This window comes from Dermacentor silvarum, chromosome 1 (genome assembly GCF_013339745.2).
Source record: "Dermacentor silvarum isolate Dsil-2018 chromosome 1, BIME_Dsil_1.4, whole genome shotgun sequence".
NCBI lineage: Eukaryota > Metazoa > Arthropoda > Arachnida > Ixodida > Ixodidae > Dermacentor > Dermacentor silvarum.
The window spans coordinates 107107025-107131126 of NC_051154.1; the positions used below are offsets into that span (position 1 = coordinate 107107025).

The 24102-nt window shown below is 42.5% G+C and overlaps 1 protein-coding gene across 1 annotated transcript in view; it reads right to left on the minus strand.

Moving 5' to 3' along the window:
• Nucleotides 1-816: 816 nt before the first annotated feature.
• LOC119453723 (AP-1 complex subunit gamma-1-like) overlaps nucleotides 817-24102 on the minus strand; it is a 112483-nt gene continuing 89197 nt past the window's right edge. Inside the window, exons 12-15 of the mRNA XM_049666668.1 lie at nucleotides 17224-17397; nucleotides 6894-6992; nucleotides 4212-4316; nucleotides 817-2483 (exon numbers count right to left, since the gene is read on the minus strand). Of these exons, the coding sequence (XP_049522625.1) occupies nucleotides 4215-4316; nucleotides 6894-6992; nucleotides 17224-17397 (375 nt within the window). The 3' untranslated portion in view covers nucleotides 817-2483; nucleotides 4212-4214. The remainder of the gene's footprint in view (nucleotides 2484-4211; nucleotides 4317-6893; nucleotides 6993-17223; nucleotides 17398-24102) is intronic.

Below are 24102 nucleotides of genomic sequence, written 5' to 3' on the forward strand. Positions count from 1 at the left end.
GCACGGCGCAGGACGCGCCTGCATGTATCGGAAGTTTCTCGAACGTGATCGATGCTTTTTTCTGTTGTCTGTATTCACCGACGCGAATTGTCTAGAACTTTCTGGAAGACACGCGGGCACCAGGGAATAACCTGGAACATTCGATGACTCGTGTATAAAAGCCAACGCGTTTCGCCGCTGATCAGATTTCAACGATCGCCGACTGTGCTCGCCGCTTTCGTTGTGCTTCGAGCGCAGCTTGCTTTTGTGGGCACAGGTTCGCCCAATAAAGAATAAGTTTTGTCATACACAGTTTTACGACTGTTTACTTCAGCGTCACTACTACGTGACAATAGGCTACTTTACGAGGCTATGGTTTTTGGAAAGCTGATGGCTAAGCATACAGAGTAATGAATTTCAAGAGTTGTAATTGCAACAAACCATCAAGAAGGGATTCTTTCTAATTTCTTTTACTTGTGGCTTGTTGAGTAGACTGAAGAGCCATAACCAACACAGCAATTAAGGATGATTTAAAAAAATTGTCATTTTACGTGCCAAAACCATGATCTGATTATGAGGCACGCCATAATGGGGGACTCCGGAAATTTGGACCACCTGGGGTTCTTTAACGTGCACCTAAATCTAAGTACACGGGTGTTTTCGCATTTCACCCCCCCCCCCCCCCCCCCCCGAAATGCAGCCGCCGTGGCCGGGATTCGATCCTGCGACCTTGTGCTCAGCAGCCCAACATCAAGGATGATTTCTAATTTCTTTACACTTGTGGTTTGTTGAGTGAGGCAATGAAAGAAGGGCACAAAACAATACTACACCAGCATGTAAAAATGTTCATTATTTTATTATTTTTTTTAAGTTAAACAAGCACTCCTAAACAACAACCATTCCATAAACCCTCACTCAGTCCAACTAAAAAAAAAAGACCACGTTCGCTCAATTATCGCAAGCAGAAAAAGTGTCACATCAGTGAAACCCAACATGTGTATACGCGACCAATTTCCTTTTTACAAAAATTGTGTAATGCCTAGACTCCTACAGAGCAATTGTAAACACTGAAATATCTTGCACACAATTATTTGCTCTAAACAGAGGAACCAAACTGCACATTTCCAGAGAACCCCAGATACCATTGCACGGCTCTGAAATATTGAATAACGGCACTTATCTTTTTCCAGTATGGAACTCCTGATTACAGCGGGCTCGTACATAACACCTTCTAATGCACTACTTTTCACCGTTACTCTCAACCTCCTTTCTCTTACATCTTAGCACTCACCAATATATATATATATATATATATATATATATATATATATATATATATAGGTGTGTATAAATTCTCTCTGGACAGATCATAGCGCTGCACTACACTCGAACAAAAAAAAAGAAAAGAAAATGCAAGAAAACACAGGCTATTTACATTATCATCCCTAAAATAAAAGCTTGCAAAGACTGTGTTCACCACTGCTGTTGCCTGCCATAAACATTCACTTGGCTAATATACGATGCATTCCCAACCACGACAGCCTTTGGCAAAAGGCTATGCAGGCAACAAACTTGTGTCGGTAGCTCCCCGTAATTCCCTCTTTCTAAAACATCCTCCAATGACGAGTGCTCACGGGTACACATTCTTTATACATCCGCAAACACTGGTGTCCTACATGTCACATGTCACAGTTCCAGTAAGCAAAAGAAAGAAAAAAACTGGTAAGGACACAAGGGACTTAAAACAGCTCACAGTCATTCCTGTCCCCTATACGTCCTGTGGATGGAATGGCTAAGCACACCCAGAGCACCTTGGCCTGTTCTATCTGCTGGCCTCTCACAAAGAGAGAAAAAAACTGCCAGCATGGCATCTCAAAATATAAACGCTTGAGCGAAGTGCACAAAAGAAGAAAAACATGAAGAGCATAACACAATGGTGAAAGTGATAAAAGAAAAAAAAAAGAAAAGAAAAAAAAAGGTCGGTAATATTTCATGTTTCACACAGCATTCGTAGCATGCCTAAACATGTTCTGTAACAACAAAAAGGGGCATATCATTAGAGTGACCCAACATGTGGGGTCACTGTTGCACAGTGCAACACACTTTTAACAAAGTCAGGTTGCCCAGTGCAGCACCTCCTTTTGGGGAGGGATGAAGGAAACAATGACTAAGATGTTGGTCGCACCTACAAAAGCTGCAAGGTTACTTGGATGCTCTGGAAAAGGAAGGGAATGAGGAGCATAGGATGTGAGATAGGGGAATGGAAAAATGGCACTTGGCTCCTCTGCTGACTTGTATAGCAGTTCTCATGGCTTTTTCCTTTTCAATTCCCTTCCTCTCCACCAAGTCCTTTTACACGCAGACGTCCATCATTTCTCAAAGTCGTCTGTCCTCTTCAGTTTTTCACTTCGAAGCATGAGGCTCAGTGATAGAACTCAGCAGCCACCTTGCTCACCAGCGCATGACCTGAAAGTTCTCAGGAGTGAAGTGGTGCGACAAAGAACCTGTAAAAGATAAGAATCAACCATTCCGATTATTCAAATCCTACCCACCTAAGTTAATACCGCTAAGGCTAAGAATATCTGCCGTTCACATTCATACAAACTATAATGAAACCTGTCAGGTGTCTTCGTAACTTGCAATTCTTTCTAAAGCATGCACATTTAATTATGGCCACATTAGCTGGAAAAGTGTGCAGCCTGCCATCAGCAGCACAATGCGTATCACGAAAACAGGCAGGAGTCAATTTTCTGCCACTGGACGAATGGGCCCTGGAATTTTCTTTTCTTCTTTAAAAATTAAATTTTTTTCTCTCGGAATGGTGCTTATCAAGGGGGCCAATGAAAAGGGGATGATTTAGTCACATGCGAAAGTGAAGCAAAGAACTGCCCTCTTTTAACTTCACCAGAAATAAATGCTGACACCAGCCAGAATGATCCAAGCAAAAAGCACACACTAATGCTGCAGCTATTATGTGGCTGCAATCATGGTTCCTCCAAAGTTACTAGGCAACTCTGGTGCTGTGATCGTTCAGCTAACATGGGAATGATGGGTAGTACATACATGGATTTGTCTAACCTTTGTGCTCGTGGCTTCAGACTTCCTTGTGGTGGCTATTTATTATGCTTTATCTTTCTAAATTTCCAAGAAATATTTTCTACAAGCATGAACGCAGTTTCTGCACACATGAATAACCATTACAAACTGTCACATTTATAATGCAATATTTTGTTAAAAATTACCATTTTGAAAAGTCGCTGAGGCATCTCTGAAGCCAGAGGAACTAGAATCCGGGTACTACCAATCATTTCCATGCTGGCTCAACTGCAATACTTGCAGCTCCCATAGACATTTGCACCAGAATTTTCACTAGTAATGCTTGTAGGAAACTCTATGATTGCCACAGCCATGCGAGACACGAGCCAGTGTGTCCATGAGACTATTGGCACATTCCAACACAAATGGCCCTAACAGGTGCATCAGTCCTACCTATACTGAAAAGAGCAGTTGGATTATTATACAGCTTTATTACAGGCCACAATTAGTGAATCAGGCTACACCGACTTCATACCTCAGTGCAATTCATATCATTCATTCATAGCACAAGCCTCTGCTAGCATTCTACACATGAAACTTGAAATAAGCTGGTCTTCTTGTGAAAGGAGACTATTCAAGTGAGTTGCCAGTTCATTTATCCAACCTGTATGAGACAGTTCTGCATTGATTCAAAGAGACATGGGATGCAAGTTGGACCCAAAATGAATTTAGCTTTCATTTACAAGAAAAGCTAAACATATGACATCATAGAGCTATGATGATACTGGCACCAGTTTTAGCCCCTGCAAGGGCAATCGTTCACACCTATACCATATTTACACACGTGAAATGACTAAGAATACAACATAAGGGAGGATTTCTTTTTCTAGGTCAAAAACATAAAGGACATCACTACAACTACAATATCACCTGACACTACACAGACCAACCATAGCCATGCACTTCAGAAATGGCAATACGACCAGGAAGTACTTGGTACAGGCTGTTCGTTCATTTTTATTGTTTAAGTTCGGCTTTTACTTACTGCCCACGCATAATGACAGCTAGCAAAGCAGAAGGATCATCAACTGGTCAAGTTGGTAAGGTGCCATATCGAAAGATAGTGTGAACAAGGCAGAGACTTAAAGAAAGGAAGTGCTTGTATAGTCCTTCAATGAGAGAATTACCATGCTTACCTTTCACTGCCATACAGAGGCTGGGAAGTTGTTCACTTCAGCCTGCTCCAGGACTTGAGCACCATTGATGCTGTAGGATATTCTGATTCGCATCCTCAAAGGGTTCTATAAGGCAGCATGACAGGGACGTACTATGCAGTCAAGCAAACCTTACAGTGAAACAAATGAAGGCAACACAGACAAATGAAAGTGCTTTTTATGTGCTCGTCAAATAACACCAGAAACAGCCGCATGCACATCAACCAGTCAGGACATCATATAACACATATTACAAAGAAAAGCAATAGCCTTGCTTCTGTAACAGCCAATGGCCACCTAGAAAGTCTTGATAATTGGAAAACTTGTGAAATGTTCAGCGAAAAGAATATATATCCAGGGTATTTCACAAAATGGGCGTTCAAAATTCCTTATATAAAAAGAGAAGATAACCAAATTATTTCCTCAGGATTGCTTTTACTACATTTAAAAATGACAATGTAGTAATATAAACAGACGTGAAAACTAGAGTAATCAACTTTTTAACGAAAAGAGTCAAGCGACTAGTGGGCCATCTGAGGCGCATGACGCTATCAATTATTATAGCATAATAAATCCTGGCGGATTTCACACAGAAAAGTGAGACTGAAGTGCTGACAAGCGCAATTATTGTGCCCTTAGTAGATGCCCCACGAACGATGTGATTGCTTGTGCCTCACTGTTGGGTAAGCATTAATCTGCCTTTGCAATGTCTTGCACTGTAATCGTGTTGGAGGTCACATGGCCTGCTGCCCTTGCCCGTCCAAAGGGCAAGCATGCAAGAGAGAGCCGAGAAGGCTGGCAATTTCATGTGCGCTGTCTTTTCGTGCCCCAGTGTTGGAGGTCGTGTCATCAGCTGAGTTTTGGAGACACAGCACAGTTGAAATGGGGAAGGGAATGTGAGCATGAAACGCTTGCTTTGGTAAGAGCATGTGCACCCCTCTCTGCTGGCACTCATCGACTGAAGCTGGCACTCATCGACTGAACTTTGTTTAAGTGTGTCTCTGGGTATGTAGTACCATGCTTTCTTTAGTTAGTAAGTGAATGTTTACAGAAATTTATCATGCCCATAAAACTATGAGCCTTACTTCATGTAAGGGTCATAGCTATAGGTTTGCTATAGCTATCAAAGCTTCACCTTTCGAGCAGAAGTGTGACTTTTTTTTAGCAAGCAAATCTAAAATTTCACTGGATAATTCAAAATTATTTTGCATGTCCCTGCAAGGTAAAATAATGTGTCAGCTGTAATATGCAACTGTATTAATGTGAAGAGTTAGCTCTCAGCCACTGGTTGAATTTTTTGCTTCACATTCAGCCATTTGGGGGTTTAGTGATATCCTAATACTAACTCTTTTACCTAAGAGTGTTGAAGATACAAAGAAATTCATAAACAATTTTGAATGCAAATAAACATTTCGATTACAGCATAGACCGTTTATAACATAAGTCGCCAGAGTCGCGAATTTCTGCACTATAAGTGGTACCACAATATAACGAAAACAACATTTTTCAAAGGCTGTGCACGTGCCAAACATGTAAACCTAGCAGTCGCGTGTGTCCGAGAATCAAAGCATATGAATGGGATGTGCCCTCACTTTCGCTGGGAACGTGGTTGCTCAGTTTTCCAAGCGCTGTACACCCAGTGCAAAGCATTTCGTTCACTCAGCACCAAACCACAACTTTGTCCGCCAACTCCCGACAAGACGACACTGGTTAGGTCTAGTTGGCGGGGGTGTTAGGAGGCATGCCATCTTGGGTAGCTTGACCTTGATATATGTTTATGCCCGTAGACGAATACACATTGATCTGGCACAAGGTCACATGCACAGACTGCCATTTGCGCATGATAGCAGCACGCATGAAGCAGGGTTTGCGAGTGATCAACTGGCAAGTACCGTGAACGCATAATAGCAAAAGCTTGTAAGTGCATCTACAGGTAGGAATGACGAAAGCGTGCGTGTGGACAACGTTCCGAACTGATAAATTTGTGGAACACAGTTTAAACTGACAGAGTCGCGAAGGTCTCACGTGCAATATGTGCACTTTGTGACAACGCGCATGGCGACGGGTGAACGCCTAACGCAAACACGGCCCTGACTGATTTTTCCGCGGTGCTTGAGTTGTAATATACAAAACAACATTTTGATTTTACCTCTGAATGTCGTTTTTCCACCCTGCCCATAATTCAGAAATTTTCGCGATACTGTCCGCGTCCGGGGAACAAAAAAAGTAAATAAAAAAAAAATCCAGTTGGCAAGCATATTTACTTTCCACAAACAGCGACAATGCGCACGCGTTCGGTGCAGACTGCACGCCGCATTTCTTTTCTCTTCCGTTCCTTGTATGTTTGCTTGATATGCATCTCCTCCACCTTTGCATCTCTCCCTCGTAGCTCTCGCCTTGGCCAGCGCACCTCATTGAGAAATGCGCTCGCTGCATTGTTTGTCTGCGGGATTTCCTGGCAACTGCATTATAACCGGTATTTCGTCTTGTGCGGCTGTACTATAAGCAGTATGCTCATACATTGAGTTCAATGGGAAGATAAATGGGAGCCAGAAAATACTGCATTATGTGCAGTCGAGCACTATGTGCGGTTATAAGTGGTCCGAGCTGTAACAGTAATTTTAAAAGAATTAAAAAAACAAAAAAAACAAAGAAGGTGCTTACCTTGTGAGGACTTGTCACCTTGATGGTTTGTCTTACGCATCCAGAACTGTTTGGTTGTACTACAGAGCCATCTGGTGGCAGCATCTGCAGCTGGAATGTCTGTTAAAAATATATTCATCTTTAACAACATTGGCATCAAAGACACTGCACACACTGTCAGTACACATACTACCATATTGGTTCTTCAACAGCCACACACAATAGTGCACTAGTATTATGCCAGGGCAGATCAATGACAGCATGATCACCTCAACACTCCTCTGCTTACGGGACACAGCATGTTGGTATACTTAAAGGGAAACTATAATGACCTACACTTCTAAGTTCTTAGCCTCAGTCCCTCACCACCTGCTAGTTTCTTGGCATAGTTTCTTGGACATAAGTGTCAGAATGAAATGTTTTGATGTCTAGTTTTTGTTCCTATTTAGAGAAAATGGGTAACTTCCTGTTTACTTCAATGAATTTATTTTATTTATTTATTTACATTACCCATCAGGGCTCTCATGCGAGGGTATTACATAGGGGGGGGACACAAACTCGTACATGCAAGATACAGCACTAGCGCTCAAAATACAACTAGTACTAGTGGAAACACGAAGTATAACTCAAACATGAAATATACAGAAGAAATAAAACATGAAATAAACACACACAAGGAACATGAAATAAATAGATATGAACAGGGGGTATATGCACTAATTCATGAAATCGCAAGAAACTTTATACACAACATGTTAATATGTACATACATACAACAATAAGTAATAACTAATCAGCTACCACTAACCGTTTTCTTGCAACAAGGTTTGGAAAGATGGTAAATTCAGTAGCTATGTGTGATGGTAGGTTATTCCATTCTATTATTGTGCTAGGGATAAATGATCATGCGTAGAGCGATGAGGCGGCACGTTATGCGTTTCACTTTGTTAGCATGGTCACGGCGCGGGAAGACTGCAGGGGATGGCGAAAAGAAGTCATCGCCAAGTGTGGAATGGTGATACAGCTTATGAAATAAGGTTAGGCGAGCAAACTGGCGTCGACATGATAGTGGTTCCAACTCGGCACGCTGTTTTAATGATGTGACGCTGGTGAAGCATGAATAGTCGGAAAAGATGAAGCGAACAGCACGGTTTTGCAGAGATTCAATGTTATTGATAATGAATGCTTGATCGGGATCCCATATGGCAGAAGCATATTCAATTTTTGGACTGATCAGCGTGTATAAGCAAGTTTTTTTAAGTGTGAAGGTGCGTGTTTGAGGTTACGTTTAAGAACACCGAATGCTCGGTTAGCTGATGCTAAGACGGTGTTAATATGGTAATGCCAAGTTAAATTAGACTGAAGATGAAGGCCAAGATACTTGTAAGTTGGCGCAAGTTCAACGCTAGCATTATTGAGAATGTAGGCGGTAGGAAGTCGAGTGAAATGGTTGGTAAATGACATTAGCTTTGTTTTAGTCGTATTTAAAGACATTAGCCACGAGGAGCACCAAGCAGTCACCGCATCAAGATCAGTTTGTAGGGAAAGGCGGTCAGCGTCATTATTAATATTACGATATATAATACAATCATCTGCGAATAATCGAATTTGAAATGAGACACATTCGGGTAGATCATTAATAAAAATTAAGAAAAGTACGGGACCAAGTACGCTGCCCTGGGGGACTCCAGATGTTAAAGGAACAGAAGAGCTACAGCCATTAGTACAGGTGAATTGTGTGTTGGAGAGGAAATCTTTAATCCATGCAAGAACATTTGGGTGAATATTTAGGTGTGTTAATTTGATTAGAAGCCTGTGATGAGGAATGCGATCAAAAGCTTTAGAGAAGTCAAGAAACACTGCATTAACTTGGAATCCTTCGTTAAATGCGGAAAACATATTGTTGGTAAATCCGGCGAGTTGAGTGTCGCATGAATAACCCCTGCGAAAACCGTGCTGGTACTTGAAAATGATATCATGGTCTTCGAGGTAGTTGATGACTTGTGTATATCTGACGTGCTTGAGAAGTTTACATATGTTGCTAGTTAATGAGATAGGACGATAGTTAAGTGGAACAGAGCGATCATCCGATTTAAAAATTGGTATTACTTTTGCTATTCACCAGTCATGAGGAATAATGCCAGATGATAATCATTGTGAAAACAGGGCTGATAACACTTGAAAAATGTTTAGAGAGGCGTTTTTAAGTATCTTATTATTGAAACCAAGGTGATTAGAGCTAGTAGTAATTTTGAGGTTATTCAACAGGGCAAGAATACCAGATTCACTGATGACAATTTCTGGCATGGAAATGTTAGGCAATGGCTCTAATAATGGCGAAGAAGTTATATCTTCATTGGTTAACACTGATGAAAATGCATCGTTAAGAAGCTGCGAACACTCAGTTTCGGTGACTGGTTCTCCATCAGCATTAATTAGTACTATATCAGGATAGGAACTCGGATTGATGATGCGCCAGAATCTATGAGAATTATTGGTTAACAAAGTAGACAGGTCGTGACTGAAGAAATTTCGTAGATTGTTCTAAGTAGGGACTGATACTCTTCATCGCAATTCTTGTACTTGTTCCACGATGACAGGAGACCTGTGGTCATTGCTTGGCAGTACAAACGCTTTTTCTTATTATTAAGACGACGAAGACGATGTGTGAACCAAGGTGAATTTTTATGATGTCGGATGGTGATGATTAGCACATACTTATAACAAGGTGAGACAAAGTGGTTTTGAACGACAGCCAGTTTAGTTCAATTTTGCGTGATGAATACTGAGCCAGGAGAGAGAGAGAGAGAGAAATAGAAGAGAGGAAAGGCAGGGAGGTTAACAAGATGCACGTCCGGTTTGCTACCCTGCACTGGGGAAAGGGGTATAGGGATGAAAAGAGAGAGAAAGGAAATAGAGCACAGTTTCGTGCACATTTGACACTTCGCACGAAGTCTACAGACGGTCTACTGAGCCAGGAAGTTCTCAGAGAAGGTGTGTAGTTCCGAGTTAATCATCTCAAAATTGGCGCAATTGTAGCAATGAATTCAATTAATGGTAGTTTTCTTTTGAGTAAATGGATGCGTGATGCACCCGGTGATAATGTCGTGATCGGATAAACCATTTAAATGCAGTACATCAGAAAGAACGTCCGGGTTATTTGTTAGGACAAGATCAAAGATATTTGCCGTGGTAGCGGAGCGATGGGTTGGACTGATAATAAGTTGAGCAAGAGAAAAATCTAAGCAAGAATGAAGAAAGGTGTGGGCTTCTTTATCACTGGAATTAACACAAAGAGTAGGCCATTCAATGTTTGGAAAATTAATCGGAAAATTAATATTACTCGCAACACTAACCCTAAAAGCTCGCCCAGCTGCGAGACTGTGGTGACCGCAGTGCACCTCGCACTCGTTGAAGTACTTGTGCTTCATTTTTATTCAGAATAAGGTAGAGGTGGACACGGCGCAGATTTAAACCAGCCTATACAGATATGCATCGTGCCTTCACCACAGACTTGCACTGCGAATCGCAAATGAAACTCATTCAGCGTGAACCCACAAATCGCATAGCGCTGGTTTTCTTTGTTTGCTTGTTTATTGATGCCTTTAGCTCCAATAGAGGGCCATTACCGGAGCAGGTCATTCCGTAAAGACTACCCAAGTCCGGATGTCGTGTGATGGTAGTACAGTCAAGTCACGCTACAACGAAATTCATGGGACACCCGAAAAAGTTCGTTGTGGCGGAACTTCGCTGATGCGAAATTATTATGTATATATGTACGCCCAAATGGAAAAGCCGCGAACCAAACCGAAACCACCATCCGGGAAATCTTCGTAGGGGCAAAGGTTGAGACGTACCAAAGGCGGTCAATAAAGTGTCAACTTCACGAGAGAATGCATTTCGCGCCGCTGTTACAGCATTTTTCGTGCATTGCGGCCGACGCCTAACCCAAAGCGCATGCCCAGCCGATCACGAAGCATTCATTTTGCGGCACATGCACCATCACAATAAAGCACAATTTCCCTGCATATTTATGATCAAAGTCGAAGTTTTATTTCCAGAAGTCGGTCAGCCTGGATTTCTTACGCTTCACAACAAGCAAAGACGTTACACGAGTCTCACAGTCCGTTTAAAGAACCCATCACAGTGTCAATGTCGTAGACTCTGGTAACTTTTCTGATGAGGTCAAAAGGATCCATCACTTTCAAAGCAGTCGCCGGAGTCAGTGTGTCTAGCGGGTGTCATTTTCCACAGACGAAGAGACGTTGGCATGGCGAAGTGCACAAAGTGCGTGCCCACGCGGTCCTGATCTTCAAGCGAAGTGCAACTAGTGCCGGTAGAGTCGTGTGTGTTGTGCTTTCGATGTTTAGTTGGCGTTGAAGCGAGAGACTTTACGAAGGTCAATTCACTCACTGCTACTGCCACATCTTCTCATTCCAGCGTGTTGACACCCGAGTTTCCACGGTCATCGAGCGAGATACGTTCATGTTTACATGTGGGCGCGTGACACCATGCTTGGCAATTTAGTTAGTAAGCGAATGTTTACAAGTTTAAACGGCCGATAAAACTACTATCCATAGTTCGTATAGCTGTCTACTAATCTGCTATCGCAATCGATGCTTCGCCTTTCAGGCGAAACTACGAAATTTTTTCCTTCTGCTTTCTGCCTCAGCAGTCATATGTGCCTTCTTCTCGAGAGAGAAATTTACGCTTCTTCGTTGGCGACCGGACACACACCACAGAAAACGGCAGCGATTGTGGTGATCACGTGGAGTCTCACGCAGGTGTGTGATGACCACGCGTGGCTATGGATTTCAGTGACTTAAAGTCTAAACTGCATGCACGCGATCTTGCACGCGACGGCGACAAGTGACGCAATGGAGATGGCTGTTGCGTTCGCCTACAAGTCGTACCGCATGCGAGCGATGACGTTGAGCGACGTCTCCCCGGTGTTGGCGGTATGAGAGCAGCAAATACGCGCCGAAACTGGCATGACGCGTGCTTCATTAATTTAAGTTGATGTGTTTTACTGTAAAGAGCAGCATAAATATTTCTAAAGGTCTTGCACTAGGTTCTTATCCTTGCACGTATCAAAATTAAGTCGTTTGCTCATTCTGTGCGACAATCGGTAGTACTCGACTGATGTGCATCCTGTTCCGGCTTCGCGCTATTGGCTAGTCGCTGATAGCACTTCCGGGCAACAAGCGACGAATTCTAGATTTTCAGTCCGAGCGATCGAGCGACAAGAATGAGCGATCTGTTCACGCGACGGCCCGTTTCGTCACTCGAAGCTGTCGCTCGTCACCGTCACGCACAAAAAGCTCTCATGCGGTTTGGCCTTAAATCAGTACTTTGAATTTGATTTCGTTCGTGAAAACCTCGACCAAGAGGACATGCGATCATCACAGCTTTGGAAGGGCCTTCTAATTTAACTACTCGGCAGTTCAAATTTCAATTCAGTCCCAGTTTCATTCTCGAAAAGTTCGTAGAAATGGAAATACCGAATAAAACGCCTTCATTATGAAGAGACTGTTTCTGTATTACTTTCTATGGGCAGCTGACGGGGAATCGAAAAATCTTCATTGTGGCGGAAATTTCCTTGTAGCGGCGTTCGTTGTAGGGGGGTTCGACTGTATTGTTAAATCTAAACTGTAATGTAACTTCACAAATCTCCTGCAGCAAGGACTTTTTTAATCCTTCAAGCATAAGGAGAGTTCGAAGTAGTAGTTATCACACCAATGCATGGCTTTCTCTCTCCTTTAGTCTCCACTAGCACGTCGGAAGTGACACGGGGGATGACAAGGGGGCAAAGGCCCAACCCAAAAGTTGGGTATTTTCTTGTTTATTTTTTTTTTTACGACACTACTTTCAGTTCAGAGAGAGCCGTTTTTTCTACACGAGGCGGGCGCTTGGTCTGCCTCGCACCACCATGTGCCTGGAGCTGCATCCCCCACAACAATGAGAGCATGCGGTTGTCAGAACGTCTCACTACAGTGAACTAGAATATCCCCTTCAGTCACGGTGTACACCTTTGTGGACACGACTTATTTTTGCCATTTCTGTGCAGTTGTGGCAAGAAATGGACCACAAAAATTAAGCTTAGGGTAAATTGAATGTTCTGCTTACCTCAAGTACCTTCATTTTACTTCTGAGGGAAATACATCGCTACCAAATATCGCTTTGGAAAAGGCAACTACACTGTTTGACGGGACAATTGCGAAATTGCAATTGCAAAAGAAAAAGTAATTTTTCTTTTCTAATAACGCTTGCAACCAATAGTTAACCTTGATTCAATTCTTTTTTTATGAAAAACTATCATTACTGAGTGCACAATAATTAGATACTTAATCGCTCTGTAATTATGGTCACTATCTAATGCAGAAAGAGTTATTTTACCATCTTGACTTGCTCTTAAGAAAGTCTGCAGCACCTTGGCATAAAGTTATATAAATTTAATTCATTTATCGACAGTCAATCATAATTCGTGACTGAAGGGAATATATGGGCAATTCGCCAACTGACCCGTGCCTCGCCTTACCACGCATGTTGTGCGAAGTGCTGCTCATAGTGACAGTGTTGAAATGCATCTAGCAAACCGCAGCTCTACCTACCTATGACCGGCCTGGAGCACGCGTCTGGCCAGACACCAGATACTTCCAGACCGGCCATGCTCCAGTGCCCGATACCCTTTAACGTGATGCACATTCAATAGTTAGGTACTATGCCGCCACTGCTTTGGCAACACAAAGCGCGTCGGGTGGAGGGGCATTACGCCACTCAAAAAAGGTCCCAGTACACTCTAGTCTCACTAGTGAGAGGGCTTGCTTCTGCACCCTGTGGTGGCCACGGTATCTAAGCTACACAGCATGCCGATGTGATCTCTGAGGCCACGTGCAGCAGACGCAGCTACGCCCAACCGTCCTGTGTAGCCTGGAAGTGCACAGACGAAATAGATTTTTGGTCTTTTTGATATCACACACGTGTATTCTTCATTTACGTAACTCAAAATTAGCAATAATAATATTACTTAGAATGTTCTTGCAATCACGAAATCTACACTCCCTCTTGCTACATAGCTGCTTTTGACATTGCAAAGGAGAGAGCAAGTGCTTTTTTTTTTTTTTTTACTGCTTTTGACACAAGATTCTAAATTCTCTGCTGCATGTAGTGCATTAATATTTGGCTCACATGCTCACAGGAGCCTCACCTACAGATCGGCAAAGCTTTCTTGTTACATTCAAGAAGTGTCTCAAGGCCCCTTTAATCCTTTCTTGAAAAGGAGGCGAGCCTCAGAAATCTATTTTCATTAACATTAAAGCTAACTGGATGAAATTTATGCAAAATATAGAGTTTATAATATGTTTGTAGAGTAGCAATATCTTATCTCATTATTTTTCTGTGCGCCCTAGAAGTGTGAAAAGCATTGTCTTTCATGCAAGGTTTGGGCTTCATACCAAGTCCAGGAGAGTGTTGTAGAATAGCCTATATTGCTTCTGGTAGGCAACTCATTGCGAATAAGCTAAAAAATTACTCTCTTTTAGTTTTATTATTTAAAGGAACATTTTTAATATCAACTATTATTACTGAGAACATTGATCAGTGGTTCCCTCAAAAGTAAGACACTGCAAATTACAATAAAATCTAGCTATTTGCATTTTACGTATGCTTGTGCTTGTGCGTGAAAAATTTGGCTAAGATTAAGTCACATTAAGAGCAAAAATTCTTGTGCACAAGCAGTGAAAAAACAACCTAAAATGAAAAACAGAGAAAAATAAAACTGAAACATCCTAAACATGCCAATTTATTATTACTGCAGATGATCAATTTGCATGCAATTAGGCAAAAATGTAGACAAGTCTTTCCAAAAGTAGCGTAAAACTTTAACCGTAGTTGGTAACCTTAAAACTCTTGCAAGCTTCCTCTTCAACGCAGGCTTTCTTTGCTGCACAGCGACGACGAGATTGAGTTTCAGCTGTCTGTTTACCAAACATTCTATTGTTTCTTCTTTGGTCTCTCTGCTTGCTCATAGTGATCAACTCTAGAGTTGAAAGGATGTCCAACACCTGTAGAACCTCCTCAAAGGCCCTCATTGAACCACAGTATGGCTATAGAAGTGGCCATATCTCAAAATACTGCTTGAAGCAAATCTTATTTTAGGGCACTGTAACAACATCTTGTTGTTGCAAGACTTAGCCATATTTTGAGTTTTGACCAGAACTCAGCAAGACAAGAGCTTTTCATCTGTCAGCCTGTCATATGTAGGAAGCATGGCCTTCGTATGAGCACTTGTGAAAATTGGTGATTGAGTTCGTGCTGGCACAACCAGGGCTAGTGCTCACTTGTACTTGTGCCAGGAAAGCTCACCGTCTGAGCAAAACTTGTGCAAGCCTGATCAGTTGAACATGAATGAAAAGAATGAAACCCCCCCAGCTACCATGCCTCTATTAAATAAATTTTGCAGTCTTATGGTTGGAGAAACGCCTCAATTTTTTTACACAAGAAAATAGAATGTTGAAGCGTAATTTTGCAACCAAAATCGTAATATATATATATTTTTTTAAATACGATTTTTCGACCTGCATCTTTTCTTTAAGCCAAGCATGCTCTTTATTACACCATGGCACTTACCCACTACAGTGAATTGGCCATGAAGCTGGTAGTTGAAGGGACGAGGGAAGATAAAACTTAAAAAGGCAATAACGTGGAAATTCTACAAATACTATTGAAATAGACAAATTTTAGAGAGATTTTCTTTTCCTACCTCCCCGAAATTGCCGTCTCATCTGTTTCGCTGAGTAGAAGCTGTTGCTCAATGAAAAAAGAAAATTACATGTTCGATGGTTGGTTTCAAACCTGATACCGCCAGTGCAGCAGCCCAATGTTCTACCGATGGAGCCGTTAACAAAATACAGTTGGTTTTGCCCTCACAGAAAGATTTCCTTATTTTAAAACTTGCTGTATATTAGCTGAAAGCCGAGACTTCCTGTAGACATTATGCACAGCAATCTTTAGTATTTATATTGCAGCAGGTTGCAAGCTATACTACTGGATACTTCAAGTGGTCAAGTGAAAGCATAAACTTAAACTAGGCCCCCTTCTGTCCCCAATACTGTTCCCCATGTTGAGTATGTAAGCAGCTACATACATGCTGTCAGAATTCTATGCATTTAATTGAACTTTCTCTCTTATCTTTTATTCACACAACACCATGCATTTATGTGCAAAACATGTTCAAAACGGAAAAGCACTACAAGACAAAAATGCATTTTTCTTGTGAATTGTGCACATGCGCCTCGGCAGCAACCCCTCTAGTTAATGTATTATGTATTATCACATCATTTCCGAATTCTGCCTCATACTGAAAAGTATACCCAAAGGCTTATTTGGGGCCATAAGGAGTGACAAGGCAATCAATATGCCGCATCACGTGCGGTCCTTTTTAACCACGAAAAGTGATCTGCGCCTAATCTACCAGGACTAGCACTTCTATCAATCATCAAACACTGCTTTCATTTCAAGGCCTGAATTTAACTAGCTGTGTCATCAAACATGCATAACAAAGTTACTGCTACTTTGACCAAAGGTGCCTTGTTTTCGTTCTGGCACTATTATGCTGAGCAGTGACTAGTAGTACACAGTGCATCATGCCAGAGCTTGTGCCATTCTGCATGCTGTATGCAGCAGCAGTGCTAATAGTGCAGCAAGCCCAGTAAATTCTGATAATAAAAGAATGAAGCAAAGTGCCATGCAACTCATGATGTCACGACAGCCCTGATACTTCTGATATTTGCAACATGGTCCACACATGTACCTCAGGTAGCCTTTCTGGAAGAGGGAAGGGGGGGGGGGGTTTAACCTTTTAGGGGCTCGAAAAAATTCTAGCATTAAAAAGTTGGATGAATTATTTGACCATCATTGCCCTTATTAATATTCAATTTTAATATCTGAACACTCCAGGTGAAACAGTAGCTTTCAATGTGTTGGGGAGAATGTAGGGGAGGACAGGAACGTTACGTTGGTTTAGTCGGTTACAACCTAAGAAAGCAGCAGCAAGTGCACGTGAAAGGAATCAAGCCCACCCATTTAGTCAGATTGTTGTCTATATTGTTAGATTTTGTACTTTCCTGTCGACAGCTCATACAAATTTTAAAATAAAGTTAGGTTCCAAGCTTCAGCTGCTATAAATACATTGAAGACACGTTTTCATGGCAATGGAACCTACTGAAAATATGGGCTTTTAAATTTTCTGTCAGCACTCGCATAGAAAGTAGTTTGAGAACAACAAGCTATCTTGAATCTTGGTGCACAGATCAATGAGTAGGACTAACAGAGATGCTTGCTGCACACTCACCTTTGGGACAGCAGCCTGAAACAGGAAATCGGTCATGGGGCAGGATGACTGATTGACGGCTGTCAGGTGAATCACTGCTGTCTGTGGGCTTGACGGCTCTTTCTCGAAAGCAAAATCTAACTTCAACCCGTCTTTTTCAAACACTGTCATTGGGGGAATGCCTGCACGATGAGAAAACAATAAGCAGCCAGTATATTATTAGAGCGGACACTGAGAAAAAGGTTAGGACATTCCAAAAAGCATTAAAGCAATTTTTCTGGCAGAAATTTTTCCCGTATTGGAGCAGTTAGCCTCAGATAAGTTTTAATTTTGGTGCAGTTTAATGCTAATGAATTTTACATTTGACATTTGAAGTAATACATTACAAAAAAAAAAAAAAAAACTGCTAAGTCCAGCAACTTTGAGCATAAGCATGAGCACAGGTCGTCCTTAACTCAACACCTGTAGTAGTGCGCTGCTTTTCATAGAAACAGTGAGCATTCCATAAAGCCAGATCCCATTAACGACCTCACAATCTTCTTAATCGGATATGTTAACACAGTGTGGTTTCACAGCGTGAGCAAGATTGACTGCTTACATTTCAGCAAGCCCATAGACACAGAGCCCGTGCACTCAACAGCACTCGACACACTTCATGGCACACCACAGAGTACCAAAGCCCCAATTATGTAGCTCATTGCACATTAGCCACATACACCAAGAAAGAATACATTGCAGATAAAGGGGCCCTGAAACACTTTTCTAACTAATCATAGAATGACATCACTATTAAATTAGGCCACCTGACGAGCCTCCTGCCGCAAACATTTTTGTAATCCTTTGCACAAGCGAAGTTAGACGGTGTTATCGAAACTGATGAGTGGCTTTTTTTTTCTCCTTTCATTTCCACTAGTGTGCTTGGAAGCTACACGCAGAAGACTGAGGGGGCATAAGGGAGCTATCTCCCGCTGACCCCACCCAAAGGTTGAATATCTTGGCAGTTAGATGGCTCGTGGAAGCACCCCATGGTAGTTCCGGTGCATCTATGCTACGCTTTTTATCTCGGAGGCCACACGCAGCAGACACAGCAACACGCAACTGTCGTGTGTAGACCAGCAGTGCAAATATGAAACGGCTTTTCTCTCGTTTTGAGATCACAGACATAAATCTTTTTCATTCTGATGAGCAATAGCGGTATTACTGAGAACGTTATCGCGATCACAAAATTAGCCAATACAGTAGTTGTTGGTGGGTCCAGCTGCTTGCGATGACACTGCATGACAACATTACAAAGGAGAGAGCAAGCGATTTGTCACTGCTTTTGACACGAGATTGTAAATTCCCAGCTGCATGCAGTGCAATGATTTTGGCTCACATATTCACAGAAGCCTCGTTAACCGATCGACCACGTTTTCTTAATATGTTCTTGAAGTGTTTCAGGGCCCTTATAAAGCATGACACACTAAGTGCTTGACCAGCCAGTGGCAGCCAATTACACCTGACCCGTCTGGCAGGATTTCTCCCGCAAATGGCACATGACAGCAGGTCATTGTGGTTATTTTGATGGGTGCCCCCATAAAGACCCTGTCATGGCAATTTCCAGATGAAGTAGAAAAAAATGCTCGCGCTGCAATGCCACACATCTTTGACGCAGAGTCATGTGGCAGAGTGCCGTGCTACTCACAACATAAGGAGCACTTCCCCGCAGCGTGCAGCTGACATTACAGCTTAATCAGCAAGCAGTCTTTTGAACAATATTCATGTTTGAATTTCAATTATTGTATTTTCCCAATTATAAGTCGCACCCCCTACTTTTCGCAAGTTTCTAAGAAAAAATTCATACATAAGACACACGTATTTTATATTGCTCGGCACAATAAAACAATGCACGCATGTAATTCCATCAGGAATTGCCGAACTTGCTCGTTTCGAGCCCATAAATTTCCGTAAACAAAATTTTTACAAGCCGCGAACTATAGCAAACGAAAAATCTTCCACCAATACTCCTTTTAACCCACGTGTTCAGAAATGCGCCTGAACTTGAAGCCTGTGCTTGACTTGCTTAAAATAATACCCAATGTGAACGCACTGAAGGAAACACAATGAGTGTCTTGGGACATTCACGCCAGGCGTCATCTAGATCACATCAAGCATAGGCTCAAGTTAAGGCGAATTTGTGAATACTCACATCAGGAGATGCAAACCAACATTTATTGCACTTCACTCGAACCCCTCGTCCTCTGAAGCACTGTCAAAAATCTAACTTCGGCCGGCAGCATCGCTAGGTAACCGTCGTCAGCCTCTGAATAACTTTCATGCAACTTCACGTTGCTGGCATTTCCTCTGCAGCTGGGTGTGCACGAACGAACACGTGAACAATCACAACACATCTAAACCAGCCTGAACTCATGCATACAAAAAGCGAAATGGCGAGTGGAAGCCAGAAGCACGGCGACTTCTTGTGCGGGCAACTGATGATGACAATAATCAAGCGGTGCTTTCTGGAATGGGTATATCTCGAGCACGACAACATAACAATAAAGAACTGCAGCACCCTTTAGTTATTTATTGCATTAGTTTTGTTGGTGTAACATTTATTTGCCCCCCCCCCCCCTTTAAGAAAAACTAAACTATACCAACAAACTATAAGTGTGACCTCCAACCATGGAGGCACCTATATCATGGAGGACACACTAGAGCGGCGCGTCATTCACTGCTGGTACTGTGCTGCCTACATGGTGAGCCCTAGGAGCAAACTACCAACAGAGTTACAGTGTTAACCCTTTGAGGGTCAAGACGTAAATACAGTAGAACCTCGTTCATATGTTTTTCAAAAAAAACAAAAAAACTTGAGAAAAAACGTACTAACCGAGACAACGTACGATCCAAAGTAACTAAAAAATTGGAGAGACTCAACTGTAGATTACATCTACATAAACGCAAAGTGTTACGCGAATCGATGGTCACGAGGCACGAGACGCCGACGCATGCCGAGCTGGTGGGGCTTCGGCGGCCTGAAACATGCTCACGTCGCACCGCCTGCAGCAGGGAACGGCGACGCGCTTGGATTATTGCCCTACTAAGAGCGTGCAGTACGCTACCAACGGCACTACGCCCCACGCGCTGTCAAACAGATAGGTGAAAATGCTTATCGAAATAGGTTTGGAGACGACAGCTGTGAATGAGGCATGCGATGACCAGGGAGGTGATTTGCTGGTACCGGAATAAGAAACTGAGCACGCAGACGTTTTCGTGTGAGACGGGCGGGTGACTATTGCGGGGAAGCTGGTGCGGCGGGCGGCGACTGTTCTCAATTGCGCACACTTCACGCCTTTTCTTGTTTACATGGGATCTAGCGGCCAGAAAATTATACGATCGCAGTCTGCAGCAGGGAACGGCTGCGTGTTTGGGTAATCGCCTATTAAAGGAATGCAGTACGCTGCCAACAGATAGGCAAAGATGCTTATCGCAATAGGGTTGGCGGCGATAGCTGTAAATGTGGCGTGCAACAACCCCAGAGAAGATTTGCTGATACCGGCATAAGAAACTGGGTGTGCGCCGGCGTTTTCAGAAACTGAGTGCACGCTGGCGTTTTCAGTGAGACAGGCGGGCGAGTATTGCGGTGAAGCTGTCGCGGCGGGTGGTTATGTACTGTTTTCGATCGCGCGCGCCTCGCAAATTTTTTTTTTAGACGAAATCTAGGGGCCGGAAAACCTATCATACGATCGCAGTTTGGTGACGTACTGAATGTTGGTGCTGAAAAATCGTGTTTTCCGGAAGCATATGAACCGGTAAAAAACAAGTGTATCTCAATTGGTCATTTTTTGTGTTCTCAATCACAAACGTTGGTGCCAGGAAATCGTATATGTAACGGGATCGTATTAACGAAGTTCTACTGTATATGGCGCCGCAAACAAGTCCCAAATGTTCGATGCCCTATATTTACTACGCTATCTGTATGTTTGAAAAACGCACCAATTTTTCGCCTCTCTGTTGCCCGGCAAGTGCTGCCACCCAGTGTGGATAAAAAAAATGTTATCTCTCGGTTATCTCTCAGTTCCACAGCTTGTTAATGCTGGCACGTCGGCGACGGCTCCCTCATCCACGTGTGCACGGGCACGCTGCGGTTAGTTCTGGTTTAGTTTCGCAAGCTGCTTGCGTTTATCACGCTCGCAAAAATCTATGTTTATCTGGTTTCTAATCTCTTAAAGTGTTACCACTAGATTCTCGCCCGTTTATTGCTCACAGGGGTGCGATTACATCTATTCACAGCCGGGCGCTGGTATTACAAACGATGTCATCGTATACGAACGATGCTGCCATGCCTTCATTTTTTTTTTCTTGTGATGCGTGAAAACTTATTGCCCCTCCTTGGCAATGGGATGAAGCATTACTGCAAGTTTCTGAGTCGTTTGGTTTTTATGACAAGTGCACCACCGAGTTTTCTCGTTTGCTCACATACACGGTTCAGTTATGCTATATGACTACGTGCCAGTTGCTCTTCTGCAAGTAAGACTACCCAAATGCCGAATCAGAATACATCTATTCCAGTGTATGTACCTTTTTTATTGTTATTGTAAGTATTCATGCAAGCCCATATGTATTCATGAATAAACAATGCATGTTTACCTACGGAAAATTGTTTTTATTTAACATGATATCATTAAGGGCCCCATGTCACAAAAAATCTGGCGTCGGCGCCAGCGGCTGAGAAAAACATCCCGAACCACCCCGACCACGCAGGCGGGCGTGGCACAGAGTAATTGGTGATCTAATAGAATTTCTCAAAGTATTTTATTTTTATTTATTTATTACAAATACCTACAGTGCCCGAGTTGGGCATTATCGTAGGGGGGTTAATTACAAACATAAAGGTCATATATTGAACTTCAAGAAAAACAGCATCATTTATGGTATTACAAATACAATAATCGTAATTACAGAGAAAGTAAAATCCTGCAACCAGTAAAATCCTGCAAACAATAAAATAAGAAAAAAAAAGGTCCTAGGGCTTTCACATTTTCATATAATACAGCTTATACAGCCCCTGGAAAAATGTCTTCCCAGCAATGCATTTGTGTTTAAAAGTGAAGCCGATTTCAAGGGAATCGGTGTAAGCTTGGTCTTTGTAAGCTGGCTTTCCCACGTTATCTGTTGCAGTGAAGCCTACTCATAAAGAAAAATGCAATGCAAATGGGGCCCGATAATGCGATCGCGTTCCACTCTTAAAGGCAAAGCTTCAGAGTCCTTCAATTTTTTTTTGTGTGGCTATATGGCGACTAAAAAAATTGCGGTGAGCTTGTTTCATTTTTGATTTTGAAATAGTTCACTCTGAACATTTTAAATCTGCAATAAAAAAAATCGACCCTAATTAATTCCATTTAGATAAAAAAAAATTCACCCTCGAAGGGTAATATAAGATTCGATTTCTTTCAGACGCTGCAGCGCACGGTTTCATGCACGCGTTAAAAAACTAAAAAAAAAAAAAAAAACCTGCATGCCTGGTTTTATTCATAACAAGTAACACTGTTGTATAAGGAGCATCGGAACAAATGTTGGAAACAAAAATGCAATTTATACACCGGAAAATTCGATAAATAAGATATTCCATTTTTAGAAGCAAAACTTTGCTTAGTAATTATTATGCAAGCTAATTTTATTATAACATATTTACTTGAATCTACGCTTATACTTTTTTCGACCCCTAGGGGGTCGGTTTAGATTCGAGGATGTGGTTTGGCCACAACCACCACAACTCCACCCCTTGACCACAAACTTGCAGCAGACAAATTGGTGTGTGACATTTTGCTTTCTCAGAGCGTTCTCAGCTGTTATGTCTGCAAGCAATGCACTGTGACCTTGTTCTAGCCCCCGTAACCCAGTGCAGAGCCCGTGCTCGCCATGCAATGGTACCCACCAAACGATGCCACTACACTGTAGCCTTTAAGCGAAAGGTCATTTTGCAAGCAGAGAAAATGTCGAACCTTCAAGCCAAGCACTAGTTTGGCGTAGACTTAAAGAATGCGATCCAGAATGAGCCTTTCAACTGCGCTACAAAGCGGATGGCATTCACCAGACCACAGAAAGGTCGATACCACGAGATCGACAAGATGTGGCTGACCTCATCAGGACACAAAGCGGGCATGCATGCCCGTAACGACAGAGATAATACAAGCGAAGGCGAGGGAGGTCGCGAACGTTCTAGGTGTCGTACAAACTCAGTTGGAGGCCAGCAGAGGCTGGGTTACGCAATTTACGAAGTGTTTCAGGTTCAGCCTCTGACGATAGAGTTCAGTAGGCCAAAACCTCCCTAGCGACTTCGAAGAGAAGCTCATCGCATTCCAGCACTATGTAATCAAGAAACGGCTGGAGAAGGACTACTGATTGGGTCAAATTAGGAATGCTGGCCAGATGCCAGTCTACTTCGATATTTCTGTGAATTCATGGTTAATGAAAAAAGCGTCAAAGAAGTTAAGGTCAGACCTGTGCAGTGATGCCAGATGGCACAGAGTGACATAGCCAAAACAGACAGATATTACAGCCCAAAAGTAGCCAACCACACAGTTGGGCCTTAGTAGCTTGTAACCAAAATGTAGCCATCATTTCTGCTAGTGTTTTTTTTTTTTTTTTTTGCAAGTAAAAGTGCTAACTACACTTGTATATTTCGCCCAATTCCCTATGGCGCACACGTGAAATCGGACTTGAAGCGAGCAGCTGGCCGGCGTCGGCTGAAGACTGCATGCAGCATTTCTAGCCAACATGATGATGATGATGATCGTATGGTGCTCTTCTCTTTGTATGAGGCGGACGTAAAAATTAGATCCTAGCAAAAAACCCGGTGCATTGTGTCACGCCATGGATGCAGATTTGGAAACAAACAGAAAACGATTGCACCAACAG